The sequence below is a fragment of the Carassius auratus genome, unplaced genomic scaffold (assembly GCF_003368295.1).
Source record: "Carassius auratus strain Wakin unplaced genomic scaffold, ASM336829v1 scaf_tig00215567, whole genome shotgun sequence".
NCBI classification, from domain to species: domain Eukaryota; kingdom Metazoa; phylum Chordata; class Actinopteri; order Cypriniformes; family Cyprinidae; genus Carassius; species Carassius auratus.
In genome coordinates, this window is record NW_020528143.1 from 127622 (window position 1) to 148496 (window position 20875).

The 20875-nt window shown below is 40.2% G+C and overlaps 1 protein-coding gene across 3 annotated transcripts in view; it reads right to left on the bottom strand.

The window, feature by feature from the left end:
* mppe1 (metallophosphoesterase 1) overlaps positions 1 to 20875 on the bottom strand; it is a 108867-nt gene that overhangs the window by 55104 nt on the left and 32888 nt on the right. For all 3 annotated transcript variants that reach the window (XM_026260663.1, XM_026260662.1, XM_026260665.1), the window contains exons 3-4: positions 11199 to 11302; positions 10641 to 10721 (exon numbers count right to left, since the gene is read on the bottom strand). In XM_026260663.1, the coding sequence (XP_026116448.1) occupies positions 10641 to 10721; positions 11199 to 11302 (185 nt within the window). The remainder of the gene's footprint in view (positions 1 to 10640; positions 10722 to 11198; positions 11303 to 20875) is intronic.

Consider the following 20875-nt stretch of genomic DNA (forward strand, 5'->3'; position numbering starts at 1 on the left):
GATATTTGACCAATATTTTGATAAAACATTGTTTCAGTGACAGTTATTTAGTAATGTATGTCAGGAGTGCAAAATAATAAATCCATTTTATGCCACATTTTGAATAAAAATTCACCACTCATTCATATTCAATCATGTCTGCAGCGGTTTATTTGTGTTCACATAGACTCACTGAACAGCGTCAATAAGGATTTATAGACCAAAGATGCATATCTGCAGAGATATATGGATATATTTACTGTTTACTTCATATTTTTTCAGACAGAATCATAATTTCTATTCATTTTCTACTGATTTGTAATGCAGTGTGTTTTGTAGAAACACACCAAAAGTTACCAATTAGATCAGCGATTCTAATTTTCTTCACTTTTGTATTATTTAATTTTTCACATTTATTTTTATTCCTTTATTTTACTTAATTTACTTACTCTGTTTTATGGTTTATTTTCCCATTTTCATTTGTTTTCTCTCTCATTCTAAACTGTCATGGGCAGATCCTTTGCATGTAAATTACTATTAACGCTTGGATTACACGTCTCATTTCTTTTAACCTCTTAGCCAGCACCCCGACGCCCTCGTCCTGAAAGCCGTTCAACTTGCAAATATCAGTGTTTATGAATAGATTAAGTTTAGTTAGAAAGGTAAGGGTCCACTGAATGACATTTCATGAAGCACGTTTAGTCCAACGAAGCAATAAGGTTGTAATATGGATCATAATTCATTTGTTTACGTTTCAGTTCTTCAGTGACAGATCTGTTTGTGCGCGTTATGGAAAAACTCAGGGTCAGAAACTGCGTCTTTGTAGTAAAAAAACGGCATGGTTTTGCAGCGTACAGTGTCACAAACAGAATGAGACAATCCACCGGAAAAAAGAATGACCCTCCCCGCTTTGTACCACCAGTCTGTCAAGCGTGTCCATGACCAGCGCTTTTTAGCTGCAGGGTAGGACGGCTGCTGCCTTCACTGGATTATCTCGACACTCACTTTCCTAATGTTATGCTGTATTTCTTCCTCAATTCCCTGTCTTCCTGATCTGTCTACCCCATTGTATGTATGTTGTGTATGTATGGACAGGTTAATGGCTAACTTCGCTGGTACTTGTGACTAGTGACAATAAAGGGCTACTACTACTACTTTTGACATTGTTTTATTAAGGTGTGCACCAATATAAGAAGGAGCACGATTATTGTCATTAATAAAGTTATAACAACAATAATACACGGAATTAAGAGATTCCAGGTAACTTTCAATTTGATCTTCGTTGAAATATCTCTATTGAATTATTTACAAAAAAATAATAATAATTCTCTTATATAACCTCTTAGCCAGCACCCCGACGCCCTCGTCCTGAAAGCCGTTCAACTTGCACATATCAGTGTTTATGAATAGATTAAGTTTAGTTAGAAAGGTAAGGGTCCACTGAATGACATTTCATGAAGCACGTTTAGTCCAACGAAGCAATAAGGTTGTAATATGGATCATAATTCATTTGTTTACGTTTCAGTTCTTCAGTGACAGATCTGTTTGTGCGCGTTATGGAAAAACTCAGGGTCAGAAACTGCGTCTTTGTAGTAAAAAAACGGCATGGTTTTGCAGCGTACAGTGTCACAAACAGAATGAGACAATCCACCGGAAAAAAGAATGACCCTCCCCGCTTTGTACCGCCAGTCTGTCAAGCGTGTCCGTGACCAGCGCTTTTTAGCTGCAGGGTAGGACGGCTGCTGCCTTCACTGGATTATCTCGACACTCACTTTCCTAATGTTATGCTGTATTTCTTCCTCAATTCCCTGTCTTCCTGATCTGTCTACCCCATTGTATGTATGTTGTGTATGTATGGACAGGTTAATGGCTAACTTCACTGGTACTTGTGACTAGTGACAATAAAGGGCTACTACTACTACTTTTGACATTGTTTTATTAAGGTGTGCACCAATATAAGAAGGAGCACGATTATTGTCATTAATAAAGTTATAACAACAATAATACACGAAATTAAGAGATTCCAGGTAACTTTCAATTTGATCTTCGTTGAAATATCTCTATTGAATTATTTACAAAAAAATAATAATAATTCTCTTATATAACCTCTTAGCCAGCACCCCGACGCCCTCGTCCTGAAAGCCGTTCAACTTGCACATATCAGTGTTTATGAATAGATTAAGTTTAGTTAGAAAGGTAAGGGTCCACTGAATGACATTTCACGAAGCATGTTTAGTCCAACGAAGCAATAAGGTTGTAATATGGATCATAATTCATTTGTTTACGTTTCAGTTCTTCAGTGACAGATCTGTTTGTGCGCGTTATGGAAAAACTCAGGGTCAGAAACTGCGTCTTTGTAGTAAAAAAACGGCATGGTTTTGCAGGGTACAGTGTCACAAACAGAATGAGACAATCCACCGGAAAAAAGAATGACCCTCCCCGCTTTGTACCGCCAGTCTGTCAAGCGTGTCCGTGACCAGTGCTTTTTAGCTGCAGGGTAGGACGGCTGCTGCCTTCACTGGATTATCTCGACACTCACTTTCCTAATGTTATGCTGTATTTCTTCCTCAATTCCCTGTCTTCCTGATCTGTCTACCCCATTGTATGTATGTTGTGTATGTATGGACAGGTTAATGGCTAACTTCGCTGGTACTTGTGACTAGTGACAATAAAGGGCTACTACTACTACTTTTGACATTGTTTTATTAAGGTGTGCACCAATATAAGAAGGAGCACAATTATTGTCATTAATAAAGTTATAACAACAATAATACACGGAATTAAGAGATTCCAGGTAACTTTCAATTTGATCTTCGTTGAAATATCTCTATTGAATTATTTACAAAAAAATAATAATAATTCTTCCCTTCCTTAAGAATATTTCTATTATTTAATTTGTAGTTCTTTGTTTCACAGCTCTGATTGCTATCTGCTATCTTTGAGTATCACGTTGCTTTGTCTTGTCTTTGCTCAATCTCCCTTTTATTAGCTGCATCCTTCAAGCTGTATGCACTATTTTCTCCCACAGAGACTATGAGTAGCAGTACACATCAACGGAGGCACACAGTTCCAGCAATCCACACTTAACTACCCATCACATACTTAGCTCACACACACACACTTTCACAGATCTGTGCCAGTCTTTTTTCCAGGTTTCCCTACTGTGTGCCAACATGTCTCAAACTGATAATCCCATCACCCACTGGGAAAAGAACAACTGGATGCCAACATCTCTGACATCATGACACAGGATCCATTCCGCAGCTACAACCACAAAGAGATTGCAAAGATCACTGGCTCCCTGAGTCAGACGCTGGTAGCCTCACTCAAACTGAGTGACGAGCAAGAAGCTCACCTCCAGGAGGAGCTGTCTTGCGCAAAACAACACATCAACCAGTTAGAACTGGAAGCACGGGACCAACCAGAAAGGGCCGATGAGGTGGAACCAGTTGCCAAAGAGGATATCGAAAGGCTTCAAGAAGCATTGACAACCACCAGCCGAGAATTAGAACAAGCTAAGGCTGCCCAAGATTATCTGGCCAACAAGTTACAGTATGCAGAGCAGCTACTGGAAAAAGCCAAGGCTGACTTCAGAGACAAGAACAGCCGAATAAATGCCCTTGAAAACCATCTTGAAAGGTCACGAAATCAGATCAGCTTGACTCAACAGCTCGACTATGTAAAAGAAGAATCCGACTCAATCAGAGAGAAACTCAAGCACACTTATGAGCTGCACCCTCAGCCAACCAGGACAAGGCATCCTCTGGTCTCACCCCTGACCAGCAGAGCTGTGTCCCCTATCCTGGGATTGCCAAATCAAAGAGAAAGTGAAGAATCACCACCAAAGCCCTATTCAGCTATCATGGAGGAGCGCTACCCTGCTGACAAGAGAAGGGGGCCTCTCCGAACAGACTATGAAGCTGCACATGGCCTGGAACTCAAAGACCTTTACAAACTGGCCAGGAACATCAACAAATTCACCCCAAATGTGGCACGAATTCAAGATGTCCAAGCCTACCTGCAAGATATCGACTTCCACTTGGAAATGAGATCCAACGTGACAGACAGAGACAGACTCTAATTGCTAACGAGCAACATCCATTCCCTGAGGTGCAAAGTTTTTTGGATAGACAGCCTACACACATCAAGTCAGACTTCCACCTCCTCCGAGAAACCCTAATTAAAGAATTTGCAGACCCAGAAGCCGTCCAAGGACTGATGGCCGCCCTAGAAACCAAACAAGGCCGGCATGAGACAGCCCAAGCCTTTTACAACAGACTCAGATGAGCGTACTTTAGTGCACGCAATGAACCCGACATGGAGGAGGACTTTAACTTCAAAATCCTCTTCCTGAGAAACCTCCACCCTGGGGTAAGCCACCACCTAGGCGTCATGGCCTGCCCTCGCACAATGACTTCACAACAGTTGAAGGATTTGGGCCACAAAGCCTATGGCAAACAAAAGATGGCCTCAGAAAAGGGAACCAAACCACCAGCAGTTTGTGATTTTCCAAAACCACTAAGTGTAACGGAGGCCAGCGTCCCCCCTTTAAAGACTTATTCAACGCCTGCCTGGATGACCCTGTGCCTGAGTGGGTGATGAAGGGGCTGGACTTTTGGGGGTTCACCAGTTATCTACACCATTGTCCTCAATGGGATACACTGACATCACCCATCTCTCCAGACATGATGGCTGACTCTATGCCGGTGTCTCCAGAAATGATGGCCGCCAGACCAGAGCCACTGCCAAAGATGGCCGCCAGCCCAGCACCACAGCACAAGATGGCCACCAGCTCAGTGCCACGTCACAAGATGGCCACCAGCCCAGCGCAATGGCACAAGGTGGCAGCCAGCCCAGTGACACAGTACAAGATGGCCACCAGCCCAGCGCCACTGCACAAGATGGTAGCCACAGTAGACTTTCCAGACTCAAGTCAGATCCCCTGTCGACTTTCCAGACTCGAGTCATGTCCCCTTGGATGCTCCAGAGTCGAGTCAGGTCCCCGTGGTCCCTCAAGAGTCGAGCCAGGTCCCCGTTGACCCTCCAGAGTCGAGTCAGGTCCCCATGGACCCCCAGAGTCGAGTCAGGTCCCCACTGATTTCCCAGAGTTTAGTCAGATCACAATTACCCGTCCTGAGTCAAGAAAAACCACAGTTAGACCTCATGAGTCAAGTCGCCAATGATCTTCATGAGCAAAGTCAAGTCACCAATGATCTTCATGAGCAAAGTCAAGTCACCAATGATCTTCATGAGCAAAGTTAAGTCACCAATGATCTTCATGAGTCAAGTCAAGTCACCAATGATCTTCATGAATCAAGTCAAGACACAGTTGATCTTCCTGAACAAATTCAGGTTACTAATAACCTTCGAGTCAAGTCAAGCCACAGTTGATATTCCTGAACCCAGGCAAATCACCACGGATCTACCAGAGCCTCGTCACGTCTCAGCTGAACTTCCAGAGCCTCGTCACGTCTCAGCTGAACTTGCGGAGCCTCGTCACGTCTCAGCTGAACTTCCGGAGCCTCGTCACGTCTCAGGTGAACTTCCGGAGCCTCGTCACGTCTCAGGTGAACTTCCGGAGCCTCGTCGCGTCTCAGCTGAACTTCCGGAGCCTCGTAACGTCTCAGGTGAACTTCCGGAGCCTCGTCACATCTCAGGTGAACTTCCGGAGCCTCGACACGTCTCAGCTGAACTTCCGGAGCCTCGTCACATCTCAGCTGAACTTCCACAGCCTCGTCACGTCTCAGCTGAACTTCCGGAGCCTCGTCACGTCTCAGCTGACCTTCCAGAGCCTCGTCGCGTCTCAGCTGAACTTCCACAGCCTCGTCGCGTCTCAGCTGAACTTCCACAGCCTCGTCGCGTCTCAGCTAAACTTCCGGAGCCTCGTCGCGTCTCAGCTGAACTTCCAGAGCCTCGTCGCGTCTCAGCTGAACTTCCACAGCCTCGTCGCGTCTCAGCTAAACTTCCGGAGCCTCGTCACGTCTCAGCTGAACTTCCGGAGCCTCGTCACGTCTCAGGTGAACTTCCAAAGCCTCGTCACGTCTCAGCTGAACTTCCGGAGCCTCGTCGCGTCTCAGGTGAACTTCCAGAGCCTCGTCACGTCTCAGCTGAACTTCCAGAGCCTCGTCACGTCTCAGCTGAAATTCCAGAGCCTCGTCAAGTTTCAGCTGAACTTCTTGGTCACTACTTGGTCTCCTGTGCCATCGACCCCACTGTGGTGATCCTCTGCTCCGCCTTGGTGGGCTTCTGTCTCATCCACACAACTGTGATGGTCCTCTGCTCCGCCCTGGGGGGTTTCTATCTCGTCCACACGGCTATGGTGGTCCTCTGTGCCACCCTGGTGGGCTTCTGTCTCATCCGCACGGCTGTGGTGGTTCTCTGCTCTGCCCTGGTGGGCTTCGGTCTTGTCTGCTCGGCTGGGGTGGTCTCCGGTTCCACCAGTCCACCTCCCTCCTGGTCTCTTTGTTTTGTTGTTGTTGTTTTTTTATCCACACTTCCCATTCCTGTTCCCCTCCTGGTCTCTTTGTTTTTTGGTTTGTTTTGTGTTCTGAAGAGCATCTGGTATGGTAATGTCTGGTAATGTCACAGTGTCTCTATATCCCTGGGTGTCCACTAGTGGTCTCACTTCCCCCTGTAGTCATCCCACTGCAGGCACTACATTTCCTACAAGCATGGGCGTGGTAGTGGGGGGAAAAGTGGACCTGACTACCCAGGGCCCCGTCTAGGGAGAGGGCCCTTTGAAATCCAATCAATTATTTTATTTTTATTTTTTTAATTTTTTTTTTTTTTTTTTGTAGCCTAATTTGAATTCCAATTGATGTCATTATTCATTTCAAAATATATTGAACACCAATGAACTCAGTGCCAGACACTCTGGACCCTTACTTGTTGCTGTAAGTAAATTATGGGCCAGGCCAGCTAACGTCAGGTTGCCAAAATTAACCAGTTTCAGTCTTCCGCACCATTTATGATGCAACATTTTCAAAAACTCTGTCCTCTCTTGAGCTCCTCAATGCCATCTGGAAGATGCAGCTGCATAGCATTTTTGGAGAGCTTTGCATTGTTTTAAGGATTTTCTGCACACTTCCTGTCACAGATGCAGGAGTTTAATGGGCTTTCAGTTAAAACTGGTAAAAAAAACTACCTGAGATCAACAATGGGCCAGGATAGACTAAACAGCCTCGCCATTCTGTCAATTGAAAGCCAATTGGCCAAACGGTTGGACTTTACAGATCTCATCACTGATTTCGCAAACAAAAAGACTCTTCAGTGGGCATTTACTGGGATGTAGATTACATCTCATTTGACTTTTATTTATTTTTTTATAGTTGACATTTTTTTTTTTTTTCATTATGCCAGGCTTAGCTTATTTGATTGGTTTCTGAGGGTACAGTTGTCTCGTGTTCTCCTGTTCAAAAATAAATGTTTTTAATTTAAAACTTGCATCAGTATCATGGATCAAAATGTTAGTACACAAACCCGATGTAGCCTAAGGTTTAAAGGTAGTTGAGCACAAGTAGGCCAAATAGATTTAAACACTATTTATACTTGTTTATATTCAAATAATTAAAAATAATAATAATTCAAAATTGAATTTTCATTTTGCTAACCCGCATCGTACAATGGCATGTGTAGGGGGCCCACTGACATTGAGAGTATACAGGGCCCAGAATCTGGTGCTACGCCCCTGCCTACAAGCCTATGTCAGATTTATCACTGTTAATTGCACACATGTTAATTGCACTCAGCTATTCACACTTTCATCGTTTCACCTGTCTATATATACCCTGTTTGTTTCTATTAGTTTCATGGAGTCCTTGTTTTATATCATCCTGCTTTCTCGTGTTCCCTAGTGTTTTTCATGTTTCTTGTTTTGGACTGCTTTTGTGAATATTGACCTCTTGCCTGTCCGGACTATGAATATTGGATTCTCCCTAATAAACACTGCAAATTGGATCTCTCGGTTTGTGTGTACGTTTTTGACAAAAAGCCATTAAAAATAGGATAGTCTTAGGCTTCGGTCTCATCAAATTTCTTATGCATGCTATTGTTATTAAACAGTCATAACATTATGTTACATTATATTATATTATATATATATAAAACTAATTCTTGAGATAGGGGACAAAAGTACTCTTGAAACATGATAAACAAAAAATCTATACTACGTTATTTTGAATTAGATATCTACTTAAACACGCGTCTCATCTATTATACCATGAAAAAGAACAGGTTTTTTTAACCACTTTTTTTTTCAAGAATTGTTTTTATTAACATATGCACTTACAAAATGTAAATGTTGTGTAGGAAGGATCCACAGTTTGACACACTGAGAGTCATATTTTACAAAGGGAATATACACAAATGTATAACCTTACATACATAACATACAAGGATGACAATTTTTAATTTTTAAACATCAGAAGACAAAACAGGAAGAAAAAAAAAACACAAACACAAGTTAAACATACCTATATGAGGGCTCATACTAGCATGGTCAAGTCTAGGGAAGGCAGAATGTCTGTGAATGGGCCCCAGATTTCTCTAAAGGCTGCATGTTTCCCTCTCACAATATATACTATATTTTCGGGTGTGGAGTAAGACACAAGCTCATTAATCCAATGTTTTACTGATGGTGAATTTTCAGATTTCCACTTGATCAGAATTTTTTTTTTTTTTTTTTACTGCTAAGGATTGTAGTATGTCCTATGGAATATATTCGATTGAATTTGCCTGTGTTTTGTGGAGGTTAGCACAGTCTGTGCTTGCTCCAATAGATGACGCCAATCTGCCTCCTAATAAACACAGGCTAGATATTTTTCCCATTTCCCTTTTGTATATGTTTTATCATAAACCAGTAACTTTCCATTGATGATGCCATATATAGAAGATATTATTCCTTTTAATGATCCGTGTAATTTGTTACATATGTGAGATTTGTTACATATGTGAGAGTTTTTTTTTAGATATATGGGAATGTTTCCTTGGATTTCTCCTTAACCCAGTCTCTAATTTGTACGAATTTGAAGAAACTATCTTTGGGAAGGTTGAATTTTTCATCTAGTTGTTGAAAGTTAGCAAAAGTATCATCAATGTATAAGTCAGCAAATGTTTGGATTTCTCTTTCCCTCCACCCCCCGCAACATTGAGTCAGCTATGTTGTGTGAGAGGTTGGGATCACCCCACAAAGGCCCTTCTAAGAAAATAAATACTTGTGTCAAGAAGTGAGTGAGATTCTTGCCAAGCAGCAAATGTGTTCAGTATTATTGTGTTGTTTGTGAGTGTGGTTAAACCTTTTTTTTGTGCCAATGAATGGAATATCCTTTAATGCCATAGACTTCATCTCATGTTAATAATTGTGTAAATGTGTTTGATGCGCTTGTTTGAAAACTTGTGATTAAAGTGGTCAAAAGCTGCAAAAGCACTTTGCAGACGTGGCGGCAGTACGTGCGACGGTAGAACCACCCTTTTGGATGGCCTACTGCATTTCAATGACATTAAATATTATGTAGTGTTCCAAAAGTATCAATTCTTGGGAGAATTTTATTTTCATTAAACATGCTCCCTTTAGGCAATATATTTCAAAAATATAACATGAATTAAAAAATAAAAACAAAAATAATAATAATAATAATAATAATAATAACAATAATAATTATTATGTTATTATGTTCCAATGAGATATTATTATTATTATTGTCCATTGAGAATGAGAAATGACAACAACATATCTCATTACTACGACATCATTTAGTGGAAACAATAATTTGTGTGTGGCAGCAATGTGTCACCGTTCTTTTCCTACCATTTCTTGTAACTCGATAAAATCCATGGAAATGAACGTCAGTCTGAGATGTTTATTTCACAATCATTCTGAGCATTATTCCTACTTGCTGGCATTCCCATAAATCCATAAGTTGTTTTTATAGGTTAGGCTATATTCATTCAATCCAGTGTAAAAATAGGCTAAGTATGTCTTGCATCCTTTAATGTTAGCAAACATTGCAAATAAGCTGCTTGCAAAACAGTATCAATTTACGTTTAAATGGTCAGGAAAAATGGAATCACATTACTATATGTTATAGCCTTTGAGGCAGATCAATAGATAATATACAGATGTTACTATAATATTTTTTTTAATGGTGATCAGCACCTAAATATGGTACATAATGTGGAAATTACTGGCTTTTGCCTTGACATGACATCTCACTTTTTGCAGACAATGCAAAGGCAGAGTACAATAACTTCAAAATAGTTTGAGATCAATTTCATTAAAACATCTAATTGCCAAATTTCCAGCGTCCAACCTGTATAGTTAATTTTTTTCTGGACGAATACAAATATTTAAAGCAATTTTTCTCCATTTCACACTCGATTGCTTTTTGTAGGACAGAATGGCGATCCTCTTGTTCTTTAAGTGGCCATGCCCTTAATTATGCAGAACTGTAAGGCTTAATATAATTTAAAAAGATGAGTTATGAAAAAAATACACCCCGCTCACTGTTGTTATGAAGGGAAAAATTATCTGCATAGACCAAAACCATGTATGTATTAAAAATTCTAGCTTTTAAAACTTTTTTTTTTACTTTCTGGTCTGGCTTTCTTAAGCCAATTTAAAGTTTGTCCTGACAATTTTTTTTTATCTAGTTAATAATTCTTACTTGACTCCTTTAATGGTGAGGATCCGTGCTGATGTCACATTAAACACTTGTTCAAACCGTTCCAACTTCTGCTTAGTCATTCTGCCAAAGGGACGAGAAAGACAAGGAACCACACCTTAGTCAAATCAGGCTGCACTCACACACATATACACACACACACGCTAAAAGTCCCTTGAATGTACAATGACCTGATACCACAACCTGTCTGTCTTGCTGCTAAAAACATCTGAGATGATGTTGCAAGGTACAAAAAAAAAACAAAACAAAAAAAAACGTCCAACTTGAAAATCCACATTCGAGTTAAAAACTTTTTTTTTTTTTTTATAATAATAATAATCATCACTTCAAAGTAAGAATTCAAATTAACCAAAAAAATATATATATATAATTTTAAATATCATTCAATACTGAAAATACTATAAATTTAATGTAATTTTTGTAATACCATAGCAATGAAAACATGGTGTCTCATAAGCTCTCATGGACAATTTGTGAGCATGAAAACCACACATGAACGACACATTTGCCCTGAAGGTTAATTGTAACCCTCAAACTCACTCGTGATGGAAGCCGATGTCATGATTTCCGATAAGAACCACAAGCTCTGTGTCACTAGGATGACGGAAGATCCGTTTAAAACGTCTGACATCATCTTCCCAGTCCTGATTGGAGAGTTAAAGCACATTTTACACAGCATGTCTTAATGGCTGGTGTCAGTGAGCAAAATATTAAAGGGGTGGTTCAGGTGTTGTTGTTGTAGTTGTGGTTTTTCTCTAGATTTGATTGTGTTTATGGGGTGCAGTCTAACATGTATTAAAGGCATAGTCCACCAAAAAAAATAAGTATGATGTTTATTTGCTTACCCCCAGGGTATCCAAGATATAGGTGACTGTTTCTTCAGTAGAACACAAACTGAGATTTTTAACTCAAACCATTGCAATCTGTTAGTCCTGTTATGTCAGTGGATGAGAATCACAGCTTTGAGAGTCATAAAACATACACAAACAAAACCAAACTAGATAAAAAAAAGTTTGTCAAGACAAACTTTAAGTTGGCTTGAGAAAGCCTGACCAGAAAGTTTGAAAAGTTTGAAAATGTGAAAATGTGAAAGATTTAAAAGTTTAAGAAGTTAAAAAAGACAGTGATTAACATATTGCTAGCATACCAAGCAAGTGACTACCATGTCATTAGCATGATTAGCAAAGTTGCTAGCATGTTGCTATCATGATTAGCAAGTCACTAGCATGTACTTAACATGATTAGCAAGGTATCTAGCATGTTGTTAGCATAATTAACAAGTGACTAGCCATGTCGCTAGCATGATTAGGAAGTTACTAGCATTTTTCTAGCATGAATATCATGCGACTAGTATGATTTTAGCATGATTAGCATGTTGCTATCATATTTCTAGCATGATTAGCATTCGACTAGCATGATTAGCATGTTGATAGAATGTTTATAGCATTATTAGCATGCGACTACCATGTTGTTAGCATGATTTTAGCATGATTAGCATGTTGCTAGCATGTTTCTTGCATGATAAGCAACATTATTTTACCATGATTAGCATGTTGCTAGCATTTTTCTAGCATGATTAGAAAGTTTGCTAGCATGTCGTTAGCATGTATCTAACATGATTAGCATGTTGCTAGCATGTTGCTAGCATTTTTCTAGCATGTGACTAGCATGTTGCTAGCATGATTAACATGTTGTTATCATGTTTGTAGCATGACTAACATGCGACTAGCATGTTGCTAGCGTGATTTTAGCAAGATTAGCATGTTGGTAGCATGTTTCTAGCATTTGACTAACATGTTGCAAGCATGATTTTAGCATGATTAGCATGATGCTAGCATGTTTCTAGCATGATGAGCATGTTTCTAGCATGATTAGCTTTTTGATAACATGTCGCTACCATTTTTCTAGCATGATTAACATGTTGCTAGCATGATTACCATGCGACTAGCATTTGCTAGCATGATTAACATGTTGCTAGCTTGTAGCTAGCATGTTTCTAGCATGATTAGCATTCAACTAGCATGTTTCTAGCATGATTAGTATATTGCTAGCATTGTCGCTAGCATGTTTCTAGCATGATTAGCATTTTGCTAGCATGACTAGCATGTTGCTAGCATGATTAGCATGTTTTTAACATGTTTCTTACATGATTAGCATGTGACTAGCATGTTGCTAGCATGATTTTACCATGATTAGCATGTTGCTAACATGTTTCTAGCATTATTAGCATTTTGTTAGCATGTTTTTTAGCATGACTATATCATTATTAGCATGTTGCTAGCATGTCGCTAGCATGTTTCTAGCATGATTAGCATGCAACTAACATGTTGCTAGCATTATTTTAGCATGATTAGCATGTTGCTAGCATGTTTCTAGCATGATTAGCATGTTGCTAGCATGTTTCTAGCATTACTAGCATGCAACTAGCATATTGTTAGCATGTTTCTATCATGACTAGCATGAGACTTGCATGTTGCTTACATGATTAGCATGTTGCTAGGATGTGTCTAGCATGACTAGCATGCGACTAGCATGTTGCTAGCATGATTTTAGCATGATTAGCATTTTGCTAGCATGTTTCTAGCATGACTAGCATGCGACTAGCATGTTGTTAGCATGATTTTAGCATGATTAGCATGTTGCTAGCATGTCGTTAGCATGTCTATCATTATTAGCATGTTGCTAGCATGTCGCTAGCATGTTTCTAGCATGATTAGCATGCAACTAACATGTTGCTAGCATTATTTTAGCATGATTAGCATGTTGCTAGCATGTTGCTAGCTTGTTTCCAGCATGAATAGCATGTGACTAGAAGAAGAAGAAGAAGAAGAAGAAGAAGAAGAAGAAGAAGAAGAAGAAGAAGAACAATAAGTTTAAATAGGATTTCAGTAAGTTGGCTTTCTCAAGCCAACTTAATTAAACCATGTGGCTTGTGATGATTAATTGATGTATAAAGACACAAAACGATCGGTCTGTCTAATTTTACCTCTGATTTTCCTATGATGAGTTCATCTGAATGGACATTTCACTCGCTGGCTGCAGCACATTTGCATATGCTGTACTGCTGGAATTCGTGATTGGTTGACATCAAATTTTAAATATTAAATGGAACGATAAAATAACATTATTGACCGGTTAATGGCCATTTCAATTTTTTGATTCTGTTCGGAACTATAAAATATGATTTAGTTTCTGTTTCTGTTCCTGTCAAAATTTTGTTTGTTTCCGGTTTTCGTTTCCGTTTCTTGAACCGGTTCAGAGCCCTGCTTATAAGTGCATTACTATCTCTCAAATGGACCATTGACACTCCCAGTTGAGATTGTAGATAAGAGTCAATGGTCCATTTGAGAGATAGGTGGCAGTAATGCACTTATAAGTCTGCAATCCGCTGTAAAGCAAGAAAACGACGATAATGCCCTTATGCGCATGCTGAAGAAGAATCTGTGAATGTGCTCGGGAGAGTTCAGACATTGCGGTAAAAAAAAAAAGGTATAAATCCAGTACAGTTTCTTGCACAGACCCATCGTTTTGTTTGTTTTATGACTTTCAAAGCCGTGATTTCCATATAAGCCCGGTTCAAAGTATTTGAACAAGAGGACAATGCACAACCTTTGCAAGCATGGCTTTTAATGCTAGGCCTATGTTTTTTTTTTGGTTGTTGAATCATAATACTAATGACGTTGTCATTTGTAAATGCTACTGCTTATGTTACCTTTTAATATATGGTTTTATCCTGAATAAAATATACTTGCATCTTTATTCAGTTTAAAAACTGTACACACTGATTTGATCAACTGTACCCTCCCATAGATTTGTAAATTATTCCCTTTATTTAGAAATCAATGCCCACTGATTTATCGAATGCAAAAGATTCTGAAAAAAAAAACAAAAAAACAATTGTGATTCTTGAAACAAAGTTACTTGCTGTACTTTCAAAAAAGATGGAACACACATCATCATGGACCCCCTCAGCATACAGCCGATGAGTCCTATTAATCTAGTGAATCTCAACAGTTTATACCAAGTATACAGACTAATCGATGGCACAAACCCAAAGGTACTCATGGTAGATTGTCACAAGTATCTTATATTGCTGCCGTACCATCCTCTACCCCAGATAAGGCTATGACAAAGCTTGCAAACACTGGTATTCTACCACCTCTATACAATTTAAGAACAGATTTGAAGCATAAATGAATGTGGGTGAGGAATCCCCAAATGTGACTGGACATGGATTGTATCAGCCAGCAGCTAACATCGCTACTTATAGGTGCTCAAGGTCAAGCAGAAAGCGGCATTCAGCTCAGAGTGCAACCAAGCCCAGGACTCTTATAGTGGGCAACTCCATTAATCCCTCTATGGTAGGGTGTTGCCTCCAGGCAACGTGGTCTATTTTAGCTTTTTTATATAAAAACTTAATAAAATATAATTGGTCAATGCTCTCTAAGGGGATGAGGACTCGTATTAACCAATGCAAATGCAAAGGAGTGGCCACATGACCCACATGGGTCCATTTTGTTCCCTCTTTCAGCACACGTGCACATGTCACATGGCTCCATAATTTCTCCACTGAAAAAGGCATTTTTCACTCATTTCTGTCCAGATAATTAGCTACAAAAATCTGAATCACCTTCATTGGTAAGTAAAGAAGTATTTTCAAAAACTTTGCATTATATATAATCAAATATATCACAGGAAATTACATAAAACTGCATGTTGCCTTGAGGCAACATTGTACCATAATGGATTCACATTAAGGCAATATCAGGCATACTATGTGTGAATACAAGTATATTGGAGAACCAGCTTATGACAAGCTGTATAAGGTGCGCCCAATGCTGAAATCCCTCTTGGAACAGTTCCAAGCAATCCCAATTGATGAAATATTTGTGTGGACGAACAAATTGTGCCATTCAAGGGGAAACACCCCATGAAACAGTACTTTCCCAAAAAGCCAAAACGCTGGGGATATAAAGTCTTTGTTCTTGCTGATAGCAGTGGCATGGTCTATAACTTTGAGGTGTACACTGGATGTATCTCTCCTTGCAATATGCATCTAGACATAGGCACTAGTGGTAACATAGGACATGAAAAAAGAAAGGAAGGGGGGCTTTTGAGGAAAAGGAGACCATTTATAATGGGTTTACTCTTAGGGCTGTGAAGTGGCATGATAATCGAGCAGTCACTCTCCTCTCCATCTTTGCCTCAGCGAATCCAGCAACCACTGTGACGAGATGGGACAAAAAAAGAAGACAACGGTCCAGGTGAAATGCCCAAGCATTGTCACCAAGTACAACAAAAGTATGGGAGGGGTTGATCTACTAGACTCCCTCATTGCCCTCTACAGAACAAAGAATCCAAAAAGTGGTATCACCGAGTGGTCTTCCGCATGTTTGATTTTGCTGTTGTTGAGGCCTGGCTCCTCTACCGGAGAGACAGCAGAGACTGTGGCGTCCCCCCAAAGGATGTGAGCAGCCTTGCAAAATTTAAAGCTGAAGTTGCAGGATGTCTCTGTATGGAGAAGAAGATCTTTTAAAGAAGAGGGAGACCATCACTGCACACTGAGGAAGAAAAGCCAGAAAAGTGTCCAAAAACCCCTGTAGAACCACGACCATCAATGCTTGTTCACATTGTTCAGACCGGTCATTGGCCTCTTTGAGTTGAAAGAAAGGGGAGATGCAAATACCCAGGTTGTTCAGGCATTGTAAAGTGCAGTGCTCAAAATGTGCTGAGAGGAATTGCTTCCTCAGCTTTCACAAGCAGTGAGGTGCCATTAGTGAGGAAGGAGATTTTGTTTGTATGTGCTTGTGTACATGCAGGTCCTCGTGTGTGTGTATGTGCATGCTTGTTAGGATAAGGTTCATATTAGGAAAAAGATATGGTGATTGTTAATGTTTTAACTTGAAACAACACCGATTGTAATGTTTTGATATCATAATTTGATGATATGATGGTTTGCATTCTACGATGGTACAATGTTGCCTGAGGGCAACAGCTGGATTATAAATGATACTTTTATTAAATATGAAATGTGTAATTCATTAAAAACTTGATAAATCTGTTTGTTCAAGTGTTTAGTTAAAGAAATTGATGATTTCAGTAAATATGAAATTTTTTTCTTTCATGAAAATGTCAAATGTTTCAATTTGTCCATTGTGGTACAATGTTGCCTTGAGGCAACAAACTTTTAATTAATAAATAAATTAAAAAATAATCATTATGTTTATTGATACTGTTATAGTGTCCAATTTTAAGAAGGAAAAACATAACAAATATTTTTTTTTCCCTCACTGATATCATATTGCGTACCATATAGGGTTAAAAACATCAGTAGAAGGACTACAACTACTTGCTGCTTTCCCCAAGCAACTCTCTGATGTGAACAACGTCAGAACATTCTAATGAAGCATAAGACTGCAAATCAGATCATCATACATGTGGGGAAGAATGATATTTGGAAAAAGCAGTCAGAACTCCTTAAACACTTTGAAACACTTCAAAGACTTGATGTTGAGTTGTTCATCAGTGGACCACTCCCAGCAAGGGGAATTAACATGTATAAAAGGAGTCAACTTCATTGACAACTGTTTAAACTGGATGACCTCCACTCAAACAAACTTTGAGTGATAAAGAACAATATCTATTTCTCCCTCCTTCATCCTTCAGTAGTGTATGGCAATCCACTAAATCTGAATGGCACACACACACACCTGGACAAAGTATGAGTGATGACAGAACTTTCTATCAGAGTCATCATGTGGTTGACACATACCTCAAGGACACTGATAACACCACACAACCACAACAAGCACTGCTCATTGAAACTATCCTGGCTGATCCCTGCCAACAGAGCTCATCACAGACTAGGGCTGTCACTTTTTTATTCGATATTCAAATATGCATTCGAACATGACGTGAAATATCCGTAATCTAACTATAAATAAAATATCCGTTTTTAAAAAAAAGTCTTAGACCGTTTGTTTTTTATTTTATTTATTTGACACCATATCACAACCACCGGAAATACCAGAGCCAGAGCCCTGCTCACCAGACACAGTGTCCCTCTCTCCAGCATCTCCACTTCTAAGCTTCTCACAGAAAATGATGGAACTTGGAACGTGTATGCTGAACTGCTGTAGGTGAACCAAAAACAACTGATGACATCTCTCAATGTTATGTGTCGGGTCCCCGATATGATAGCAGCAACTTTTACAAATTTTTACAAAACAAGCAGGAACCCAGTGTGTCTGTAGCTTTCTCTATATTTGTTTTATCACATTATAGAAACTCTAAGGCTTTCTCAAGCCATACGGCTGACCCATCTCAATCTGCGGCCTATTATGCATCAAACTAAGATTGCTGTAGAGACAAAAAGTAATGCCTTTAAGTTAACATTTTTAAACATATAATAATTTTTGATCGGTGTCTTAATAATGAAAACCTAGATTTTATGTTTCTAAATGAAACATGGCATGACAGCTGCAGTGCAACAGGCCTCAATGAAATAGCCCCTCCTAACATTACTTTTAGAAGTGTGTGCAAAGCTGTTACGAAAGGTGAAGGTGAAGGTGTAGCTGCTCTATTTAAAGATATCTTTCAATGAAAGCAAGTGTCATTTGGTCAGTACTTGTATTTTGAATATCTAGGTATTGTGCTGAAAGGTGTTCCATGCATTCTGTTTAACATTATATACAGGCCTCCAAAATACTCTCCAGCCTTTGCTGAAGAGTTCACAGAAAACAAAATTACAAAATAAATTATAACTGTTTTAAACACCTTTGACATGATTCAGCATGTGCATGGACCCACACACAATCGAAGACACATTGCTGATTTACTGATCTGATCACTTCTATATTTGCTTTGATACATGGATCCCTGCTACCACTGAATCTAGATGTATCTCTGTCTGAATGAGATTCATTAACAAGAACACTTGTTATTAGCGTGTAAGGGAAACAGGGCAATTTAGCTCAAAGGGAATCATTTAAGAATTTAAAGGGAAGTTGGACAGAATCACTCACTGTTTTATGGCTGATCACTGAGATGGCCAGCAATTCATAGAATGACCCGAATAACTCAACCTCTAAGGGACAAGTCCCTTAACAACCAAAGATTAAACTAACTCTTTTATCTTTTCAAAGGCAGGGTTAAAATTCAGGGAAAATTTTGTTCCCTTTTCGAAATGACAATGCCTAAGTAATTAACCCAAGTGTTTTTTTTTTGTTTGTTTGTTTTTTACTGTGAATACTATCCACAGATAAAACAGATAATTTTTTAAAGACTATAATTACATATATATTGTAATGATATACAAATCTCCATATTCATCGGGAAGAAGGAGGCGGGAACCGGCGCACAATCAAAATACATTTTAATTATCAAAAATAAATACAAAACGGCGCACCAGCCCCTCACGGCCGACTGGTGCGCATAAATAAAAAGCAAACACATAAAATAATGTCCCAGGCCTGGTCCTCTCTCGTCCTTCACGGTCGTCACTCCAGTTTTATATCCTTCCATCTCCTACGTGGGACTCGATGCTAGCGGTGGGGCTCAGGTGTAGCTCATCTCCAATCACTACACCTGGCCTCACTCCTCGTTCCCACGCCTCTCGGCCCCGCCCCACTCGCCACATACCCCCATCGCCCCTCGCAGGCCAGGGGGTACTCCCGAGACTGCGCTCTACTCCCCCCCCCCCTTCCCTCCGGGGGAGACCGCTCACGGGGACCTGCGGGAACCTGGGGGTAGGACAGACGAGGCGAGAGAAAAGGAGATGGAAGGAGGAGCGACAGGGACGAGAGAGGGGAGAGAAGGAAAAAAAAAAAATCCGGTTCCCAGACGCACTGCTGCTCGGCCCTCCACCGGCTGGGTGATCTCCTCCGCGGTGCCCGGCGGTGGCACTGGACGGCCCTCGGCGGACGGCACGACACTCCTCCGCCGCCCGGTGGACGGCGACGGCTCCTCCGATTTTGGGCAGCGGCAGGAGTCCCCCGTTCCCTGCCCCTCCGGATTCCGTCACGGAGGCGGCAGGCTCCGGCCCCCTGGCGAACGGCGCCGACTCCTCCGCTCCCTCACGGACGGCAGCCGCCCCTCCTTGTCGTGGGCGGTCGGCAGCGAGCTCGCCCGTCCCCGGCAACTCGCTCCAGCCCACCGCCTCGAGCGTCCATGGCGGCACATACCTCGCCAGCTCGAGGGCACCGCGGATTCACCACAGCGGCGAAGGATCTTCAGCAGCGCATCCCTCCTTCTCCCGGGCTTCGGCACCACTGTAATACACCACTGATATACAAATCTCCATATTCATCGGGAAGAAGGAGGCGGGAACCGGCGCACAATCAAAATACATTTTAATAATCAAAAATAAATACAAAACGGCGCACCAGCCCCTCACGGCCGACTGGTGCGCATAAATAAAAAGCAAACACATAAAATAATGTCCCAGGCCTGGTCCTCTCTCGTCCTTCACGGTCGTCACTCCAGTTTTATATCCTTCCATCTCCTACGTGGGACTCGATACTAGCGGTGGGGCTCAGGTGTAGCTCATCTCCAATCACTACACCTGGCCTCACTCCTCGTTCCCACGCCTCTCGGCCCCGCCCCACTCGCCACATATATATATATATATATATATATATATGTAATTATAGTCTTTAAAAAATTATCTGTTTTATCTGTGGATATATATATATCATGGTAAAAACGCTGGAACATTAGAAATCAACTGAATAGTTTGAATTGCCGTATGTACCTGGCTCAATTTATTTTTTATATATAAAGCTGTATCATCCGCTAGTTGACTAAAATATTTTTATCAGCAATATAAATTCCTTCTAGCTTACTAACCTTAATAAAATGACAGAAAGCTTGAGCTATAATAAGAAAGAGATATATGACCTCAATAAGGTCAGAGTAATCAATGAGGTCAAAAACGTTAGTCTAACATTATAAAAATATGATAATTTTTCATGAAACCTGACTGCTTTTCATCAATAATGGAGTTAAAAACCAATTTCCAAATGCTTTTTGATTTTTTTTTTAAATAACTTTAGGATTTTCTAAGACAATCCCTCTAATATATAACTGACAAACATAATTATGTTTAGCCCTATTTATCTCAAGCAAAAAAATAAAAAATAGAAACAGGAAGACATCTTTGCCTTGACCTTATAAAAGCACCTTCTGCCCTTAATTTATACAACTTAATTTGCAAATCA